Source organism: Paramisgurnus dabryanus, chromosome 22 (assembly GCF_030506205.2).
Source record: "Paramisgurnus dabryanus chromosome 22, PD_genome_1.1, whole genome shotgun sequence".
Taxonomy (NCBI): domain Eukaryota; kingdom Metazoa; phylum Chordata; class Actinopteri; order Cypriniformes; family Cobitidae; genus Paramisgurnus; species Paramisgurnus dabryanus.
In genome coordinates, this window is record NC_133358.1 from 18,226,244 (window position 1) to 18,244,984 (window position 18,741).

The 18,741-nt window shown below is 38.0% G+C and overlaps 3 protein-coding genes and 1 non-coding gene across 8 annotated transcripts; 1 reads left to right on the forward strand and 3 right to left on the reverse strand.

Moving 5' to 3' along the window:
* Nucleotides 1-172: 172 nt before the first annotated feature.
* On the forward strand, nucleotides 173-5,949 carry cct5 (chaperonin containing TCP1, subunit 5 (epsilon)). The gene is made up of 11 exons (XM_065258047.1): nucleotides 173-408; nucleotides 1,108-1,168; nucleotides 1,263-1,427; nucleotides 2,129-2,327; nucleotides 2,415-2,607; nucleotides 2,766-2,915; nucleotides 3,003-3,122; nucleotides 3,213-3,398; nucleotides 3,505-3,642; nucleotides 5,262-5,442; nucleotides 5,684-5,949. Exons 1-11 carry the CDS (start codon nucleotides 304-306, stop codon nucleotides 5,809-5,811), a joined length of 1,626 nt encoding a protein of 541 aa, XP_065114119.1. The 5' UTR covers nucleotides 173-303; the 3' UTR covers nucleotides 5,812-5,949.
* Nucleotides 5,950-6,100: 151 nt separating this feature from the next.
* Nucleotides 6,101-9,424, reverse strand: cmbl (carboxymethylenebutenolidase homolog (Pseudomonas)). Its single transcript, XM_065258048.2, has 6 exons — nucleotides 9,298-9,424; nucleotides 8,921-9,132; nucleotides 8,732-8,839; nucleotides 8,507-8,649; nucleotides 8,335-8,426; nucleotides 6,101-6,281 (listed from the first exon to the last, which is right to left on the reverse strand). The coding sequence occupies exons 2-6, from the start codon at nucleotides 9,130-9,132 to the stop codon at nucleotides 6,102-6,104; spliced, it is 735 nt and encodes a 244-aa protein (XP_065114120.1). The 5' UTR covers nucleotides 9,298-9,424; the 3' UTR covers nucleotide 6,101.
* Nucleotides 9,425-9,996: 572 nt separating this feature from the next.
* On the reverse strand, nucleotides 9,997-10,070 carry trnat-agu (transfer RNA threonine (anticodon AGU)). The gene has a single exon. It is a non-coding gene; the product is annotated as a tRNA-Thr (tRNA).
* Nucleotides 10,071-12,536: 2,466 nt separating this feature from the next.
* Nucleotides 12,537-17,758, reverse strand: klhl15 (kelch-like family member 15). Of its 5 annotated transcripts, none has more exons than XM_065258042.1 (5): nucleotides 17,514-17,569; nucleotides 16,671-16,752; nucleotides 16,402-16,495; nucleotides 15,006-15,717; nucleotides 12,537-14,922 (listed from the first exon to the last, which is right to left on the reverse strand). In XM_065258042.1, exons 3-5 carry the CDS (start codon nucleotides 16,419-16,421, stop codon nucleotides 13,813-13,815), a joined length of 1,842 nt encoding a protein of 613 aa, XP_065114114.1. In that variant the 5' UTR covers nucleotides 16,422-16,495; nucleotides 16,671-16,752; nucleotides 17,514-17,569; the 3' UTR covers nucleotides 12,537-13,812. The 5 variants fall into 5 exon arrangements, with proteins under 5 accessions (XP_065114114.1, XP_065114116.1, XP_065114113.1 ...); XM_065258044.1 differs by having other exon boundaries at nucleotides 15,006-15,800; XM_065258041.2 differs by lacking the exon at nucleotides 16,402-16,495 and having other exon boundaries at nucleotides 17,514-17,758.
* Between the last annotated feature and the right edge of the window lie 983 nt (nucleotides 17,759-18,741).

The following is an 18,741-nucleotide window of genomic DNA, read 5'->3' on the forward strand; positions in this document are numbered from 1 at the left end:
GTGGAATAAACCATTATCGTTGCTTCAGTTTAAAAGTGTACAAAGTAACGCTTTTATAACCCTTCTTCGTCCTTATTCACTTTTAGCCGTTTTAAATTATATCGTGAATAATTTAATTTCTTGTGACATACGTTATCGTGATTGTTTCAACTGACTCCATTTGGTTCGGCCCATCCCACCCCGAGATTCTTCCAGAACCTAGCCGGCAGATCCGCGCGGCGAGGTGCACAGCTACAGCGTTGAATTATAGGCATTAAAATCATTCGTACATAGCTGTGCATTTCACAGTGGTTCAGATCCACAATGTCAGCTATGGGGAGTCTCGCCTTCGATGAATATGGAAGGCCTTTCCTCATCTTAAAGGACCAAGACAAGAAATCTCGCTTGAGTGGCCTGGCAGCTCTGAAGGTACAAAGCCAATGTGCTAACGGGCTCTCTGCGTTGTTTGACGGTGTACTAGATTACACATACAACCCAAAGCCACGCTTTAATTATTAAGTGTTTTATATTGTGGGTTTGTAATCTCATCTGAAGTAAATGGATTGTGGTGTTTTACATTTGTATTGTCTGAAGCTATCATTAATGTGTCGCATGTCAGCTTGCGGATGGTCCATGTGCTTCCGCTGCAGCAGGCTTTTGAGTCATGATGCAGAGTCAAATATGGAGATTTAAGGAAATATAACATGCCGACTGTACAGTTCGGTTAGAAATGCTTTGATTTTAAACCTGCTAAGGATGGATGCCCGAATAAAGTAATACAGTAAAGTGTATTTAGTATAATAAACTGTAGTTTAATGATACAGGAATGATAGGATAGTATAATTACTAGTATTCTGTAATATTACTATGGTAAATTAATAAACAGTCGTAAATACTGAAGTATACTTTATTATTTAATTATAGCATGTAGGAATTATTTACTATAGTTAAATATAGTAAATATTATAGTATAATATTTCACTTTTTTAAGTTAAATGCCGTTTTTTTCCATATATCAGTGCATAACAATCTTCGTTGTTTTTATGTACTTCACTGTCTTGACGGTTAACATGTAAAAAAATTATCTGTAATATTAATGCTGTAAAATTACAATTTTGTCTATTTCAGTCACACATCATGGCAGCGAAGGCCGTTGCAAACACCCTGAAGACGTCACTGGGGCCCAATGGTGAGTAGTCAATTAATAAAAAAAAAAACACATTCTGCATAGAGTATTACAGGTCCAACCCACCACTTTTTAATTTAAATCAATGATGTTTCAGGGCTTGACAAAATGATGGTTGATAAGGACGGTGAGGTGACTGTGACCAACGATGGTGCAACAATTCTCGCTATGATGGATGTTGATCACCAGATTGCCAAGCTCATGGTTGAGCTCTCCAAGTCTCAAGATGATGAAATTGGAGATGGAACCACCGGTGTTGTTGGTGGGTGCATTTGCCTCTTATCACCAACAGTGGCGGCCGGTGATTTCTTCTTTTAACGCGTTTTATCTACTGGCTATCCTCAAGACCGTGACGGATGTCTTTCTCTCATTTCGCCCGTGTGGCGTGCGTGCACGCTCGCATGTGAAGCGCTTCCGCGCTAAGCTCCGAGATGTTTTATCACCTTGCTAGTTATCCTCCAGACAGTGACAGACCACGTCTTCCTCTCATTTGGCCGTGTGGCGCGCATGCCCGCCCGCGGTGTGAAGCGCGTCTGCGCTATTCTTCGAGCACTTGGCGGCTTTTTTATGCAGAAAAATTATTTTTTTTTTGGACGACCTAGTTAAGGCGGTAGGCTTTTCCAGCTTAGGCGGGCCGCCCGAACTGCAAAGTGCTGCAGGAAACCCTGTGTCTTGCAAGTATTTTGTGAACATGAGCGTCTATTTTATAAAAAAAAAACTTTTGACACGTGTGCAGCAGGCACATATGATGCACACAGGTTCACGTGATTTTGACATGGCGAGCCACACACGACACTCCAAACACACATTTTAAATTTGCACCTCTCGGAAGTGAAGTTACCAGCTGCCACTGATCACCAATAACTTAGCATGCCTGTCATTTATTAAATATGACAACCATGAGTATTTTGCTAAAATGCTCAAATTAGACTTTTGGTTTAATGCATTTGTGTATTACTGTAGTGTTGGCAGGAGCTCTTCTGGAGCAGGCTGAGCAGCTGTTAGACAGAGGCATTCACCCTATCAGGATCACTGATGGCTATGACCAGGCTGCAAAGATTGCCATCGAACATCTCGACAAAATTGGCGACAGCTTCCCAGTGGATCCCAACAACACAGAGTCTCTCGTTCAGACAGCCATGACCACGCTAGGATCTAAAGTGTGAGTGTCTCTGTTATGGATTATTTGCTTAGCTTATAAATGACACTCTTGTGGAAATTATCATCAAATCAATCTCTTTATTCATAGGATCAACCGGTGTCATAGACAGATGGCAGAAATAGCCGTCAATGCCATCTTAACAGTGGCTGATATGGAGAGGAAGGATGTTGACTTTGAACTTATTAAAGTGGAAGGAAAGGTTGGCGGTAAACTAGAAGACACTCAACTCATCAAAGGCGTCATTGTGGATAAAGAATTCAGTCACCCTCAGATGCCAAAGGTTTGTGCATGCATACTTATACATCTACTGCATTTGGTACTAAACCCATGACCTTTGCGTTGCTAACACAATGCTCTACCAATTAAACTACAGGAACTCTGAAATATACATTATGGGATCACAACTAAGGACGTTATGTTTTGTGTGCATTCCCCCAGGTACTGAAAGACACAAAGATTGCCATCCTCACCTGCCCATTTGAGCCACCCAAGCCCAAAACCAAGCATAAGCTTGATGTGACATCAGTGGAGGACTACAGAGCTCTGCAGAAATATGAGAAGGAGAAGTTTGAAGAGATGATTCGACAGGTTTGTTAAATATTACTACCAATATAAATCTATACCTATAATATTTATCACTGATAATTCACTTTCATACTTTTGTCTCTACAAAAGATCAAGGACACTGGAGCTAATCTTGCCATTTGCCAGTGGGGGTTTGATGATGAAGCCAATCACTTACTGCTGCAAAATGAGCTTCCTGCTATCCGCTGGGTTGGTGGACCTGAGATTGAGGTTTGTACAAACTACCAACATGTGCTTATTGATCGTTCACTAAGGTGTGGTAAAGATTGAAACTTAAAAATGTTTTTTAAACATCTCCAGCTCATTGCCATCGCTACCGGAGGCCGTATTGTACCCAGATTCTGCGAGCTGACAGCAGAAAAGTTGGGCACCGCTGGGCTGGTCAAGGAAATTTGCTTTGGGACCACTAAAGACAGAATGCTGGTTATTGAGGAGTGCAAAAATTCGAGAGCAGTGACCATCTTTATCCGTGGTGGAAACAAAATGGTAAAGAATTTCGTGCTAAATTGAAACATATGTATTTTTTGCGTATTATGGCATCATATGTTCTTATTTTTCTTCTTTCCTTTATTTTGTATTCATCAAACTGAAGATTATTGAGGAGGCTAAGAGAGCTCTTCACGATGCTCTATGTGTCATCCGTAATCTTGTGCGTGATCACCGCATCGTGTATGGAGGCGGTGCTTCAGAGATCTCCTGTGCTCTTGCTGTCAATGAGGCTGCTGATAAGGTACTGCACTTCCGTAAGCTAAAGTAGGCCTGGGCGATATTGACCAAATTTATATCTCTGTAATTTTGGGGTTAATGTCAATATGCAAGCATATCTCTACAACGTGGAATAAATGTTTACATGCAAAACAAAGCCTGATAGGAAATGTCAAAATCAGCTATACTTAAAGATACAATTTGCAATTATGCGCCGCAAGATGGCGCCAGATCAAACAAAAACAATGATGTTGTTTACCGACGCTCTGAAGCAGCGTGGAATTATGGGATTTGTAGTCTTTAACTCAACCGCTGATGGCCATCAATCAGACGAGAACGAGAAATCAAATTGATGGATAAGGTAATCCTTATACATTTTTATAAATGTTTTTATAAAGTCTTATAAATGTTGCTATGATGACATCGTTTATTTCATTATGTAAGTTTATATGTGATGTTCAAAACGAAATTGTTAGTCATAGATGTCACAGTATTAGTCCAAATTCGATGGTAAACACAGCACAGAATTAAGTTTTCAACTTACAATCTACAATGATTTTTGACATAATGTATTGACAGTACAAATCTTATTGTGAAGTGTCTTAAAATGACCATTTATATTGCTGTACAATACCTTTTGATGTGCATATCGTCCGCGGGAAGACGCGCTGATTACAGTCTACACACTAATGTTGTGATCAATATAATAGCATACGTTTTTTGAAGGGTTACGAATCAAAACAACTCACCCATCGCGTAAAACACAAGCAGGATCATAATATCGGTCTAGTTAAATGTTGTGGTGAAGCTCTCTCCATCCAGATAATGCAACAACAAATTGTCAACAAAAATCAGCATTTGTCCACGACACTGGCTCGCTGCGTCCGAAAACTCAAGGCAGTGAGGACTTGTTGCCTCGCTGCCTCTTGAGGAAATGACTTCGGCCTCGGAGGCCTGAAGGCCGCTCAGAGAAAGGCTTTCCGACGCACTTCAAAGGCAGCGTGTTTGAAATATAAACCGAGAGCGCCTTTGTGATAACTAATCACATATTTGAAAACTTCAATACTAATTTCTCGCTAGAAATGCAATTAAAATGCTTAAAAAGTGAAAATATACGTTTATTTACACTAAATTTGTGCTCCAGCCGCTTCCTTGGCCGCCATTTTATTTTTTCGAGCTCGACCACTGTTGTCATGTGGTTTACGTCAGTAAAGGCGGTGACAAAGGGTCACATGGATATTAACGTCATTGATAAGAGACTGCACTGCCCCGTGTCAATGTTTTGAATGGAAATTTTCTCACGAATTACAAGTAGTTGAAAACATTACAGATATTGATAGTAATCAGCTGGACAAAATATATAACACTGGCCTAGTGGTTTTTGGAGATTTTACTGCAAATATCTTACAAATTGCACCTTTAAACAGCGTATGATGAAAATAAAATCCAAAGTTTCATCTCCGTTTCTGGCATAGCTTCTGTTGCAACGGAGGTTCATGGTAGATGGTATTGTCTTATACCATAGAAGAAAACTATACATTAAAAAGAAGAATGTTTCAGCCATAAACTGAAGTCTTGGATTCTGTGATATTCTGAGTTTTTTTTATACTTGAGCAAATATTTAAAACTCATTGTTTTTTGCAGTGTCCCTCACTGGAACAGTATGCCATGAGGGCTTTTGCTGATGCTTTGGAGGTCGTTCCTATGGCTCTTGCAGAGAACAGTGGATTGAATCCTATTCGGACAATGGCAGAGGTCAGAGCTAAACAAGTCAAGGAAGGCAACCCGGCACTTGGAATTGACTGCTTAAACTTGGGAACAAATGGTATGGATTTCTTTATTATACAGTGTGTACAGTAATTAAAACAAAATCTACAATGGAAAATGTAGAAAAACTGTTAGTAAACGGTTTAAAGGTATGAGTAGTTATGTAAAAGAAAAGAAGCATTAGTGGTCAAAACATGCAGCCTTTTTTTTTTTAGTTTTTTTAACACTTGCTTTGTTATATCTGATTATGAATGATTACTTAAAACATATGAAATTAAACTTTTTTTTAATCTTTGCAGACATGAAGCAACAACATGTAATCGAGACCCTTATTGGAAAGAAACAGCAGATTTCTTTGGCCACTCAAGTAGTGAAGATGATCCTGAAGATCGATGACATCAGAGGCCCTGGCGAATCTGAAGACTAAACCTTGTGTAGCTGTTAAAGTGAACGGTCTACAGCACTTCTAAAGGAATGTGTCAGAACCTTCGTACAGTTATTTATCATTTGATACAGTTCTCTGTCAATGTAGTACTGAAGTGATCATTAAAATTTTGTTTTCAGATTTGAGTCTCCAATAGTTGTCCTTTCCTCAAAAGTTTTTCTCCATCATCCAATAAAACAGAACTGCATAACTTTTAATTGCATATAAACATTATGCCACCTTAGTGTGATGATCTTTATTATTTTAAACCAATGCTTTATAGACCCCACAGCTTAAATGTACTTATTTAACCAGTTTATCATATCTTTCCTGGCTTCTTCAATGTAGGGTTTATCATCTGGGTTAATGTCTGCTCTCTTCCGATGGACAAACCCATGAGTCTGATTCGGGAAGATTTTCACTTGAAAGTCAGCTGTGCACTTTTCCTTCAGTCTTGTTTCTAGTGTAGTCACCTTTATTAAAAAAGAACAATAATAAACAGACTGTACAATGATGGTCTATGCAAAATTTAGGTCCCAGCTAATAAATCTTTTCTGATACATAAAGTTCTTTTAAAGTCACACCACTAATGCGAATTAAAAGATATAAACCAAGCAATAATACTCAACAAATGAAGAAAGGATGGCTCTTAAAAAAAATTTTATTTTATTTTTGTATGCACGTTTATGATGAAGAAACAATGTTGTGGACGTGACAATTTGGAAAATTCCACTTAAGTATGGAAAATAATTAAAAGCAAATGCTTTAAAGACTTTAACAGACTTTAAATGGGTATTTAAACAGCCAAATACTGACATCTCAGATTCCAGTATGGTTAAAAACCCTGGATAAACCTTCACTTTTCATAAAAAAGATTGACATGTGCATGGAATTGTCCATATAAAGGCATATAAATTGCAATATCTTTAAATAGAAGATAATATTTAAGTTGGGCTGTTTGGCCTGCAAGCAAATTTCTTTGGTACAACAAACACGTGTTCGATACAACAAATAAAGCGATTCATCCTTATTGTAGCAGCAAGATATAGGGTTGCTTTTTTCAGCAGCTGAACCGTTAACATAAAGGATAAAAAAATCTGTGAAACTTCACGCCAACTAAAGATTTTATAGATTTGCCAGCAGAACCAAGACTTGATACAGCATGACAAAAATCTATAAAGGAAAGTCTTTGTTTAAAAGACAAATGGGTGGTTTCCTGGTCAGGGATTAGACTACTCCTAGACTAAAAGAAAAATGTAAGAGCTGTCCAAACTGAAAACAACTTGCACTGACTTCTTAAAACTGGTTCTCAAAAAAACTGGGGGCCATATGGTGCCAGAGGGGCCCCAGTTTTATGACATTTTATAAAATGCATTAATTTATCATGAATGTAGTGTGATGAAACCTAAAAAAAAAAAATAAGGCTACTAACCAAAAGGGTGATTCTCTCAGTTGTTTACATTTACTAGAGGATCATTATCAAAAATTATCATTACCGCAACATGATATTACATTAAATATATGCATTTACAAACTCATGTTTCGGTAATGAGAACTGTCTAGGTACTATGACAAACAAAATTTCAACTTTTATCTGGAGAGAAAAAATAAGGACTGCTTATCTGGTAGCCATCTTGAGTGTCACAGTCAATTATGTCCCTTCCAAAACATTTTTTTTGTGTGTGAAAATTTTAGTTCCTTGAGGGCTTAAACAATGATTAAAAATTGTTGCGGAGGATGAGAAAATTTTTCTTGGACACATTTATATTCCTTATTATTGTCTCTACATTTACCAATGATCATCAAATACCACATGTTTCTTTACTGTAAATGTTTATAGTATAACATGCACTGAAGCTTTTTATTTTTTTGATTTTTTAATTATAAATATTTCCATGTCAAAGAACCCAAATTCAGGCATGGACATGTTGCGGTAATGAAAATTTTCCCCTTAAATGTGGATAAAACAACAAAATTGGTTTGTATGATGTCATTTGAAATCATGTGCAAAATAGTACAAAAAGAGATGTTTGTAACTGTATGCTTCTTATTTTGATAGCATTTACTTTTTTTATCAAAACATTTCATGACACCTCATAAGTCTAATTTTGCGAGAATCACCCAAAAGCACTACTTTGTATAATTTAATGGTTTTTTTTATTAAAATGTTGAGTTTTAGCACTGTTTTTTGTCATAAATTTTTTTTTGGGGGGGCGTGTAGGAATGCGCCGTACACAAGGGGGGCCACACACTGAAAAAGTGTGAGAACCTCTGTCTTAAAATACATCAGTACCCATTGCTTTGCCTCCAAATGCACACAAGTAATGTTTTTAGTAAGGCTTGTTTGTTAAAACTAAATATATTTCCTAATTAAACTAAGGCTTAGTCCTGGTTTAAGCTAATCCCTGTCCAGGAAACATTGTAAAATGTGTGCATGAATGATAATTTACCTAAATAGGAAAGCTTAAATATAAAAAAAAATCACAGACCACTTGGTTCAAAAATCTGTTCTTCAGCTAGGCTTACCTGATCAAGAGGAATAACTGCATCATTTTCTGCAAAGATGAAGAGGGTTGGAGCTTTAAGATCAAATCGGTCTTCTCTCTCTCGAACAATACCTGGGTTAAAAGATTACAGACATTTTGACACACACATTCTCTTCTACACGCTTGACTGTTCAGGAAAAAACATACATTACCATAAACCGAGACTCCAGCTTTGATTTCTTGATATTGGAGAGCAATATAGTGGGTTGCAACCCCACCCCAGCAGAAGCCCACAACACCTATATCATTTGCCCCACACTGCTCCTTCAAGTACTTCAATACAACATCCACTTCCCTAGTAGTTAAATAAGATGTTTGTTAAGGTTTATCTAGAATGTGGCAAAATATATGAGGGGAAAACGTTCATTGAACTTTACTTTTTGATGTCTGTAGGTTTTTTGTCCTCTAGCCATTGTTGAAATGTTGACCAATCATGAGATGGGCTCCATGGCTCTTTTCCAACAAAAAAATCTGGACATATAGTACTACAATAGCAAAACAATTAGGTGACTACAGAGACTTCTGGAACCATTTCAATATAAAAAAAAACATAAGCAGATATTTACATGTATCCATTTGCTGAGAGCATGTCGGCCATGTATCTGGTATTTGGAAGCTGCCAACCATAAATGTCTTGAATTACAATAATTGCCTTTTTTGAAGTTGCATGTTTGACCAGATAGGCTTTAATGTGTTCAATCTGAACTTCTTCTCCGAGACCCCCATATTCAATCTTGTCCCCTATATCACATGGACAGGGCTTTGCTTCATTTGCCATCTATTTATAAAAGGGAAACGTACAACTTGACTGGTTTACGCTGATTCATTATTTTTTAAAGAAATGGGTGAAAGGCGATCATGTGATAACGTTACATTTCTGTAACATCAAACACGCGCTCAAATGCTAATGCTAAACTTAAAATAATCGATTAAATTCACTTACCCTACAACCAAAGCCTCAGATTTATTTCGCTGTGAGGTAAAGTAAAGCTGAAAAACGCGTTTTTATGTAACTTCAGTCAAACACAGACTGCAGGAATCAGGGTTCGTTTCCTTTTAGCAACGCCCACCGTACAAAGAATCGTATGCTGTTTTTTATCATGATGATTTGGCAAATCATTTCAGATTATATGAATTTATAGTAAATTGCAGATATGATTTAACGTGGGATTTATGCGTATTTTTTTAAGACTTTTCAGTTTAGAAATGTTTAAAAATCATGCAAAGTGGGTAGTTTTAAATATTGATATAATTTATTTAGCATCAATATTTTAAGTTTATTAATAAGTATAAATCTATAAAATGGACGCATAAAATACGAAACATTAAAAAATGAGTCTATTTGCATTGCATTCACAGACTGTAAAAAATAGATTCGACATTAACATTGCCAGTAGAGGGCAATGATTAACTGAATTTTATAAGAGTCAACTTCAGAAAATTGGCACTGCAATGCAGTTGTGACTTGCCAAAGCAACAAATAAAAGTATAGAAATAGCAAAAGTGGTACTTTGAAGAACAGATTATCTTCATTAAATTATAGCAGTGAGATTATTTCTATTCTATAGATAATATAAATGCAATATTTAGTTATAGTACAGACGTTGTATCGCGTATATGTAAAATAGTATGACTCCCCAATAGGCACCGCTGGGATTCGAACCCAGGATCTCCTGTTTACTAGACAGGCGCTTTAACCATCTAAGCCACGGCGCCACGTGCGCACTCGTTTTACTGCGGGACTTTTAACGGAACTGGAAATCGACATATATTTGCCTGCGATCATCAGCAAAATCACTGCTTTTAATTGTCCAAAAGGAGAACTGAATACAAGCTCTTACAAACCTGTTTCCTTATACACTATAGATTGCTCATCGATTTAAAAAAATTTCATGAGGAAACGTGCATTTAATTAATTTACTTGTCATCACATATTCAATTTATAATTAATCTCTCTTTAGAGCTCATAAAAAGCTCATATTTTGAATCCAGCAAGTTTTTCTGATGCACAATTAACATGCATAAGATTAATATGACATAAGATTTCAGTACTCAATATGAATGCCAAGGCATTGCCTGTAGAAAATATTCACAAATTCATCAAATCTAAAATTACCCGAAAGTACATTACAACAAAATACAAAATTAAAAAGTCACACAACCCAGACGCTGTGTGTTTTGGCTGAAAGGGGTCACATTTTCAAACAGCTGTCTCTATTACAGATTTGTACAGATTGGAGTGAATCTCTACTAAACCGGGGGCCAGAAGCCATAAGGTAACACCGGTAACACTTTACTAAAAAAAATCTTGAGATCTAGGTTTGGCGCAAAGCATATTCAATCTGTGCTAAAATAAAATCTAAAATAGTAGTATGTAAGTAGTAAAACTGGGAATTTAGGGAGTTTGTATGGTAGTTCTTGTTTGATGGGTGTCATTGTTTTTTTTTATGGATTGTGCATTTATTATAAATTATTCATTTATTTTCCACAAATATATATTCTGCCACATTATTGATTATGCTCTGATTATAAATATATATTCTGTCTTATTATTGATAAGGTAGTTATTATGCATTGTTTCCACATATTTATTATGTCTCACAACAAGCACTGCAGGAAGGCCAAGGCCAATTGAAGCAATAAACAAAGTACGTCATTTTAGATTTGAGAAGAAGTCCGGCTGTACTACGCTACATTAACAATAAGGTAGCTGTACTAGGTAGGCCAAGAAAACCAATAAGCAGAGTATGTCATTTTAGACATGAGAGAGAGTTAAACAGCACTTTTGCTACATCAAACAAATAAGTTAATTGTGGCAGGGTGAGACCAATGAGAAGAGTGTACGTCATCTCAGATAAGAAGTGTTTGATCTTACTGTATAAAAATGAAGTCAGGTGTTGGGTGGGCAGATGATCTTTGAGCATCTCTTTGAGGGTTTTTATTGATTGTCTCACTTTGTTGGCTCGAGCGAATAAAGTAATCTTTGTTTGGCACCTGGAACCTTTGCCTCTGAGTTTTTCTTATAGAGATTCAAGCTTTTTCTTATAAAAATTCAAGACTTTTTGCCACTATATTTGTCTCTAAATATCTATAAAAAAAACTTAATCATCGAATTTGATCATTATTTAAAAAGAGAAAAAACATTTACATGGGTTTTGTCCAAAGCAACTTACAGTGCATTACAAGGTATACATTTTATCAGTATGTGTAGCCTACTCTCTGGGATCAAACCCCATGACCTTTGCATTGCTAATGCTAACACAATCCACTACCAATTAAAGGAACACGCCCACATTTGGGGAATGTAGCTTATTTACCATATGCCCCAGAGTTAGATAAGTCCATACATACCTTTCTCATCTCTGTGCGTGCTGTAACTCTGTCTGACGCAGCCCACGCTAGCTTAGCTTAGCACAGAGACTGGAAGTGAATGGCTCCGGCTAGCAAACTGCTCCCAATAAGTGACAAAATAACGTGAACATTTTCCTATTTATATGTTGTGATCTGTATAGTCACAGAGTGTACAAATAACAAGGTCATATGAGACACAGCCATCTTTTAACAGTATACACACTATATTCTCAGAAGGCAAAGCACTGCTACTTGGGCACGACTCTCATATAACCTTGTTATTTGTACACGCTGTGAAAAAAATTGTACACGCTGTGACTATACAAATCACAACATATAAATAGGAAAATGTTCATTTTGTCACTTATTGGGAACAGTATGCTAGCTGGAGCCATTCACTTCCAGTCTCTGTGCTAAGCTAAGCTAGCGGGGGCTGCGTCAGACAGAGGTACAGCATGCACGGAGATGAAAAAGGTATGTATGGACTTAAATAACTCTGGGGAATATTGTGAATAAGCTAAATTCCCAAAATGTGGGCGTGTTCCTTTAAGCTACAGAAACACTTGAGAAAACTAGTTTCATGATACCCAAAATATAAAAAATAAAAAGGTTAGCACAGAACAAGAATCAGTTTTCTTGCTTTTCTGTCAGATACAGTGACAAATAAGCTTTAGAAAAGGCTTAGGATGGCAGTGCATTCTCGTGGATCCTCTTACAAAGATAAACCCACAAGATAAGTGTGGCTCAAACACACATCAAATCCAAGCATAGCAGCACACAATGGTCCAACGAAACACTTCTTGTTTTTAATTAGAAAAAAACTAAGAGCTGGACAGTATGAACATTTATTTTTGGAAATTAATTACAAAGTCTCCAAATACCAATGAACCACCAGATAATGGTAAACATGTTAGCAATCCTCTCAATAAGTTACAGGGCTATGGATAATTATTATAAATAGTGGAATATCTGTCTGTTATCCTGTTAAAGAAAAACCAGACAAGGTTAAAATCTACTGTGCATCTCATTACATCTTGACCCTCACAAACCAGTTTGGCATCTATATGTACATGACATAGGACACAAAAATATGCTTGACACACAAAAGACAGATACATAAGGTCATAAAGTTAGTGTTTGAGGAAGTAACTAACAAACGGAATCTGTAGTAACACACGAGGGGAAAAGTAGACTTATACAGTGACAAATCCTTTCACCAAAGCTTAATCCATCTTAACTGTAACTAATATTAATAATACAGAGATGAATGAGCCTCTATTCCAGTACAATGCATCAAAAACAGCTTAATTGGACATTAAACAGACAATGCATATGTGCTTTAGCCCTTTCGCTTGTTTAACAAAATGAAAGACACACACACAAAAAGTAGCTCATTACATTATACTGATTGGATCAAGGCAAGGCTTTGCCGTTTTAATAAATAACTTAAAATAATAAGCATAAGCACAACTAATAAAGGTTGGAGAACTACAATGTCCCCTAATCTCTGCTTTCTCTCTTTACAGTCAACTGTGGAGGGCCGGTGTTATTGTAGAGCTGTAACATATGCCCTTGTTTGAGTGCAATGCTTGTCAACATCATCATTAGAATTATATATTAATTACAATCATAGTCATTATCTTTATTCCACGACAGTACTACAACTAGTATCAGCACAAATGCGTTCTTAGTAAATGTGAAAGAAAAAATGCAGGGAACTGTATTGTTGTACAATCTCTACTCAACATTAGTTTTCATTTCATTTCTAATTCCTTCTAGATACGGATTTCTGTGTCGGGGAATATGTACGCATAAAACATGACTTCCTCCGAAACGCCAGAATGAGGGAATATAGTGACATCACAGAAGACAGTGTAGTGAATAGTATGCGCTCTACAGGATAATTATGATTACAATGCAGATAAACTTATGACTGACAAAGGTTGTATTTATTGGTTTGAATATGACCTCTTCCTTTCTACAATGAAAGCCTAAAAAGGAGTTTTGTTCTTAAATAAGCACTGGCCTACAGTTTAAAAGCTTTAACAGTATTAGTATTACTTCCCACACCTGTAAACGTTTTCTCCCGAAAGTTACAAAGACAGCCTCAGCTGCAGCGTCTCACGTGTTCCAGAACATATTCTGGAAAGTGCAAACTACACACTTGTAGTCCATCCAGCTTGCAAGGCATTCTGGGATACTCGTCCTCTTTCCATTTATTTTCCTCGGGGTCAAAAGTAAGGATAGAGTCGCTGTAATGACCGTTGTAGCAAAGTCCCCCGAGCACCATGATCTGTTTGTCTAACACTGCCACTCCATGCCCGCTACGACCAATAGGCATGGAGGCGAGAATAGTCCACTCGTCTGTCTCAGGGTCGTATACCTCTGTCGAAGGACAACCTTGTGACTCGAATGACGCGCGTAGTATCACGCATACGCCACCGAACACATACAGCTTCCCATTGTGGGAGATCATCTTATGGAAGCAACGGGCGTAGTTCATCTTTGACTTGTTCTCCCAGCAGCTGGTTAGGATTGGTGTGCGTCGTGTGCGGTGGTCGGATGTCCCTTCCCGTCCTGGATCGAAAACGCATACTTGTTTTGAGGTGGAAGAGGAGGTGATACCACCAGTGATATATAGCTTCCCATTTAGGACTGTGCCTTCGTGCCCATACTTATTTACGGGGTATGGGTCTACAAACTCCCACTTGTCCTCAACAATATCATAACGCTCCGTAGAATAAAACGTCTCGTCTCGAGTGCGGCCTGCGACGGCATAAATATACTTCCCGATGACGCCGACGGCGAATTCCGATCTTGGCACAGACATGTCAGCCATACGTAGCCAGGAGTTCTGTCTGGGATCATACCGGTAAACTTTGGAAGAAGCGTGAAACTCGCCATCCGGACCCAGCTCTTCACCACCCAGCAAGAAAGAAAAATTGTTGACGATGGCCAGGCAATCGGGGCGGAGAGGGACTTGGGGGCCTTCCAGTTCCCACCACACCTTGGGCCGATGCAAAAGGAGGATCTTACTATTGACCATGCTGTGGCCTATCATTCCACGAAATACGGCAGTCTGAGGTCTTACGGATCTGATGCGGTTGGACTTGGTCTCAGCCAACGGCTGTTCATTCACCTGATGAAAGTAGCTCAGCGCCTGGTCAACTTCTAACCTCAGTTGGCGGGAATATCGATAGAACTCTGATGTCTTTACCTATGTGAGGAATAACAAGAAACATTCACATACCAACGCACCAAAATCATTAGCTTTTCACGATTTCAAGTAAACATCTGTACCTTTTCAAAGATGTTAGTGGGGGTCATGAGGGAAAAGCGCAGATTCTGCACCACAGCATCCGTATGCCTCCAGCGACGCCGGTCGTGCCTCAACCAGGCCTGCACTGCCTCGTACAGCTCAATTTCTGGAAACCGACTCAGTTGGTCACTGTCCAAGTATGCCATCAGCTTCTCCAAACTCAAATACGACAAGAAGTCTGGTCGAGCCATCAGCGGCACGAAGTTCTCCAGCAGAAAAGCGTCAAGCTGCTCCTGCACGCCTTCTACGCCGACGCTGAAGTCTTCCAGCAACCGCATGACCTCGGCGCAGTTCTCCAAACATATCTTGGCCAGCAGGAAGGAGCAGCAGAACTCCACGGCCTCCGTGAGTTGCACGTACATAGCCGCCTGTAGGATCTCCTGTACCGTGACCATGCTCAACTCCAAGGAACCGTAGTACATGAAGCGAAGGACGTGACCAAAGCCAGCCGCCGTCAACCCCTTCATGTGAATCTTATCCTGGTCGCGTTCACGCATGTCAGCCGTAAACATGACCCGAAAGTAGTCGCTTTGCGTTGCTAACAGGGCCTTGTGCGCCTGGAAGTGGTGCTCCTCGATGAGCAGCGTGACGTCAAGCAACAGCCGCTCCTCGTACAAGGCTCGGAAGCCTGAGGACACACTGCCATCATGCACTTGGGAAAGGTAGACCTCCACATCCCCTGCCATTAGGCACCTGCAGAGACAGACGTTGTAATAAATAACGTCAAGAGTCAATGCACTCCAATTCAGCTGGTCATGCCTGCAAGGTTGGGAAGACTGTAATAGAGAGATATGGGCATTTAACATCATCTCATGGTAACATGGTATATGTGGGAAATTAATTACACTGATTTTTCTGTTGTCACAGAGCTTCAAAATAGTAATTTTTTGTCAAACGCATAACCTCGCAAAGCAAAGAAACTTCTACAAAGGCAAGAGAAGCATACAATACCTTTCCTGGCCTGCAGGGGTCAGTAAGGAGCAGTTAAGTAGATCAAATGATTTTAAATTTTTAATGACCTATTTTTTCACATACTTGCAAAGAATGGTTTACCAAACGAAGTTATTGGGTTGTTGTTGTTTTTAGCACTTAAACATGGAAAAAGTATTTTTCAAGATTTTCATGATATGTCCCCTTTAAGATGGAGGCTGATTCTTATGAATCAATAAGATGATGAAAGAGAGAAACAAGTAAAATTATTTAACAACCTAAAAGTGTTAATGATTTGTAGTTTAGTGAGTATTAGATGGTAAAAAACATGCCAGTCTTTTTATTAAAAATCACACCTCAGCAATTCAGTTTTTGCTGTTGAAAGCCAAACTTGATCAGGGAGCATCCCTACACTCCCCCGCTAGTGCACACACACAGCACACTCACCTCTGATTGGCCACGGGCATGTCACAGGGGGGTGTCCGAGCCAATCAGAGGCCAGTACCTCTTGTGTCCGTAGGAAATTAAATTCTGAAGATGCCTAAATGACAAATTGAACAAGCCCCATTCATTAAAACAATTTGAAAATTACTGATATGGTGAAGACGCTGCAAAAACTAAATGTCCCACTGTGTTCAAACAGGACATTGAAAGATTTATTGATGTGTTAAATATAAAAAGAGCTAAAAAAAACTTGACAAACGATATTTTGTTACCTTTTAGAGGCCTCCTGACCAACCGTCGGCTTCACTGCACTAAAGGGCCGTTCACATTTCCTCTGCTTGTACTTGCCCTGCTCTAAAAACAGGTAACATCCAAATAGTTAGTGAATGCATACAAGTTTTAATATAATATATTAAATGTTATAATTCCAGAAGTCTGAGCAACATGTAAATTATTTTAAAATAGTTTATTTTTGCAGGGCTGAGAAAAGAATAGAGGCAACATAGTCCACAGGTACAAAAGCCAATCCTTTTAAAATATTTTAAATGTTTTGATAAATTTGTCAATTTAAATTGGATTAGATTAAAATGGCACATGGTTTCCACCTTTCATTTAACTCAACATGGTATTTTTAAATCCTTTGAACTTGGGTTGACCTCTTGTTACAATCAACCCATATTTAATAAAACATCCTCAGTAAATATGACAGAATATCCACACTTAACTAATTCAAATAGAAATACATACTATGGACTCCTGGTAGACAGTAAAATATATATGCAGAGGACATTTTATTGTTTGTTTTTTTTGTGTCTGTAATTTAATAGACTTTATTAATAGTAGCTGTCTGTCAAAACTATGTGAGCTGCCAACATAGCAGTTATTGGCATCATACCCGCGTTTGATGTCTAAACTTGCTGTCTAGATATTAGGGAGCTCGCTAGGTGTTAAGACACAGCCAGTAAATAAACCTGATTCGCCACACTGACTGCCAAGTTCACCCATAAAGTATGAAAGACAATACTGGTGTTTTCTATTCCATTGAATTAAAGTGACTTATATATTAGGCGGAATAAGGTTGTGTGTGAAATAAAATGATTATAGCAGGGTTTTACCTCGGCGATGCGACTCCACGCAACCCCGCTTCGACCAGGGAGCCCGAGGTCCTTCGGACATGGAGTGCTAGTGTAGGACAAAGACCAGATAAATTAAATATGAAATATCATGATCCACCACGACACGCTGCCCATAAGCGTCTTTCAATGACAATAAGCCAGTGTTATTTGGACTGAATAGCTATACGTTGTTTATCTATAGCCTCTACAGCGATCGTAGACGCCATATTTTGTCTGCACTGACGTCATTTCCCGGACAGTTCTCGGTCGAACGGAAATGTTGGAGTTTGTCTGTTAATATTTTTAGCCTAAACGACCACAAATTATAGATATATTTCACCAATTATATAACTACATAAATAATGCAATTTAGTATGATTTTAGTTATGCCTTTCTTATGACTTAAGCCTACTTTTTCAGGCCTGCAATAGTGCATGTGCTGGGGATAACCGTGGGAACCTCCTGAGAGCCCAAAGGGACATGCAGAATAATTTATTTTTTTACAATTTAATTTGTATTATGTAAATAGATTAGTTGTGAAAATATCTTATTTGTTAGGCTTATTTGTTTAATAATGCCATTAGTACAGTATGTCAAATTATTAAATTACATTTCACTTTACTACGTTACATGATAGGATTATGTTTAGATTTATGACATAAAGCATTATTTATAAGACGTGTGAACTGACTGACACATGAGCAGTAATCCAGAGTACAGGTGAACTTTAAGAAAGTTATCTGAAAATAAATACTAGTTCTTACTTTTCTTACTTACAACATTACATATCCAACTCTAAGAATTGTGATTTCACATGTGCAGTTAGTGTCACAATACTACTAAAATAAAAAAAGTGTCTTACACTGATCAGTTATCAGTCAAAAACACAGTAAAAATGACCATTCAATTTGCTGCACGACTCGGAGCACAAAAACTACAAAATGCATGACGTCATAGGCTAAAGACGGACCCAGGTTTCATCCGCATTCAGTCAACGTGTATACAAATGTATTCCTTTGTATATATTTGGTTCATTTTTGTGTTATTATAATGTTGGTATTGTGATTGCTCATATTAAAGAATCACTGGCTATAATGCATTTGTTTGGATATCTAGCTTTTTTGAAGTTTTTGCCTTGATTGCATCATCTCCGTGCCTACAGGACGAATTTAATCATACGTTCATATTTAACTTATTTTATTTACATAAACAACGTGTGATAGGCTTA

Coding starts and splice junctions, on each gene's coding strand:
- klhl15 (XM_065258041.2), bottom strand. CDS start 17,574: ATGTCCGAAGGACCTCGGGCTCCCTGGTCGAAGCGGGGTTGCGTGGAG. Junction 16,753..17,513: donor CGTGGAGTCGCATCGCCGAG/GTAAAACCCTGC, acceptor ACCTGTTTTTAG/AGCAGGGCAAGTACAAGCAG. Junction 15,718..16,670: donor GGTCAGGAGGCCTCTAAAAG/GTAACAAAATAT, acceptor CTGTCTCTGCAG/GTGCCTAATGGCAGGGGATG.
- cct5 (XM_065258047.1), top strand. CDS start 304: ATGTCAGCTATGGGGAGTCTCGCCTTCGATGAATATGGAAGGCCTTTC. Junction 2,916..3,002: donor TTGAAGAGATGATTCGACAG/GTTTGTTAAATA, acceptor TCTCTACAAAAG/ATCAAGGACACTGGAGCTAA. Junction 5,443..5,683: donor CTTAAACTTGGGAACAAATG/GTATGGATTTCT, acceptor TAATCTTTGCAG/ACATGAAGCAACAACATGTA.
- cmbl (XM_065258048.2), bottom strand. CDS start 9,132: ATGGCAAATGAAGCAAAGCCCTGTCCATGTGATATAGGGGACAAGATT. Junction 8,427..8,506: donor AGCTGGAGTCTCGGTTTATG/GTAATGTATGTT, acceptor CTTTTAACCCAG/GTATTGTTCGAGAGAGAGAA. Junction 6,282..8,334: donor CAGTTATTCCTCTTGATCAG/GTAAGCCTAGCT, acceptor TTTTTAATAAAG/GTGACTACACTAGAAACAAG.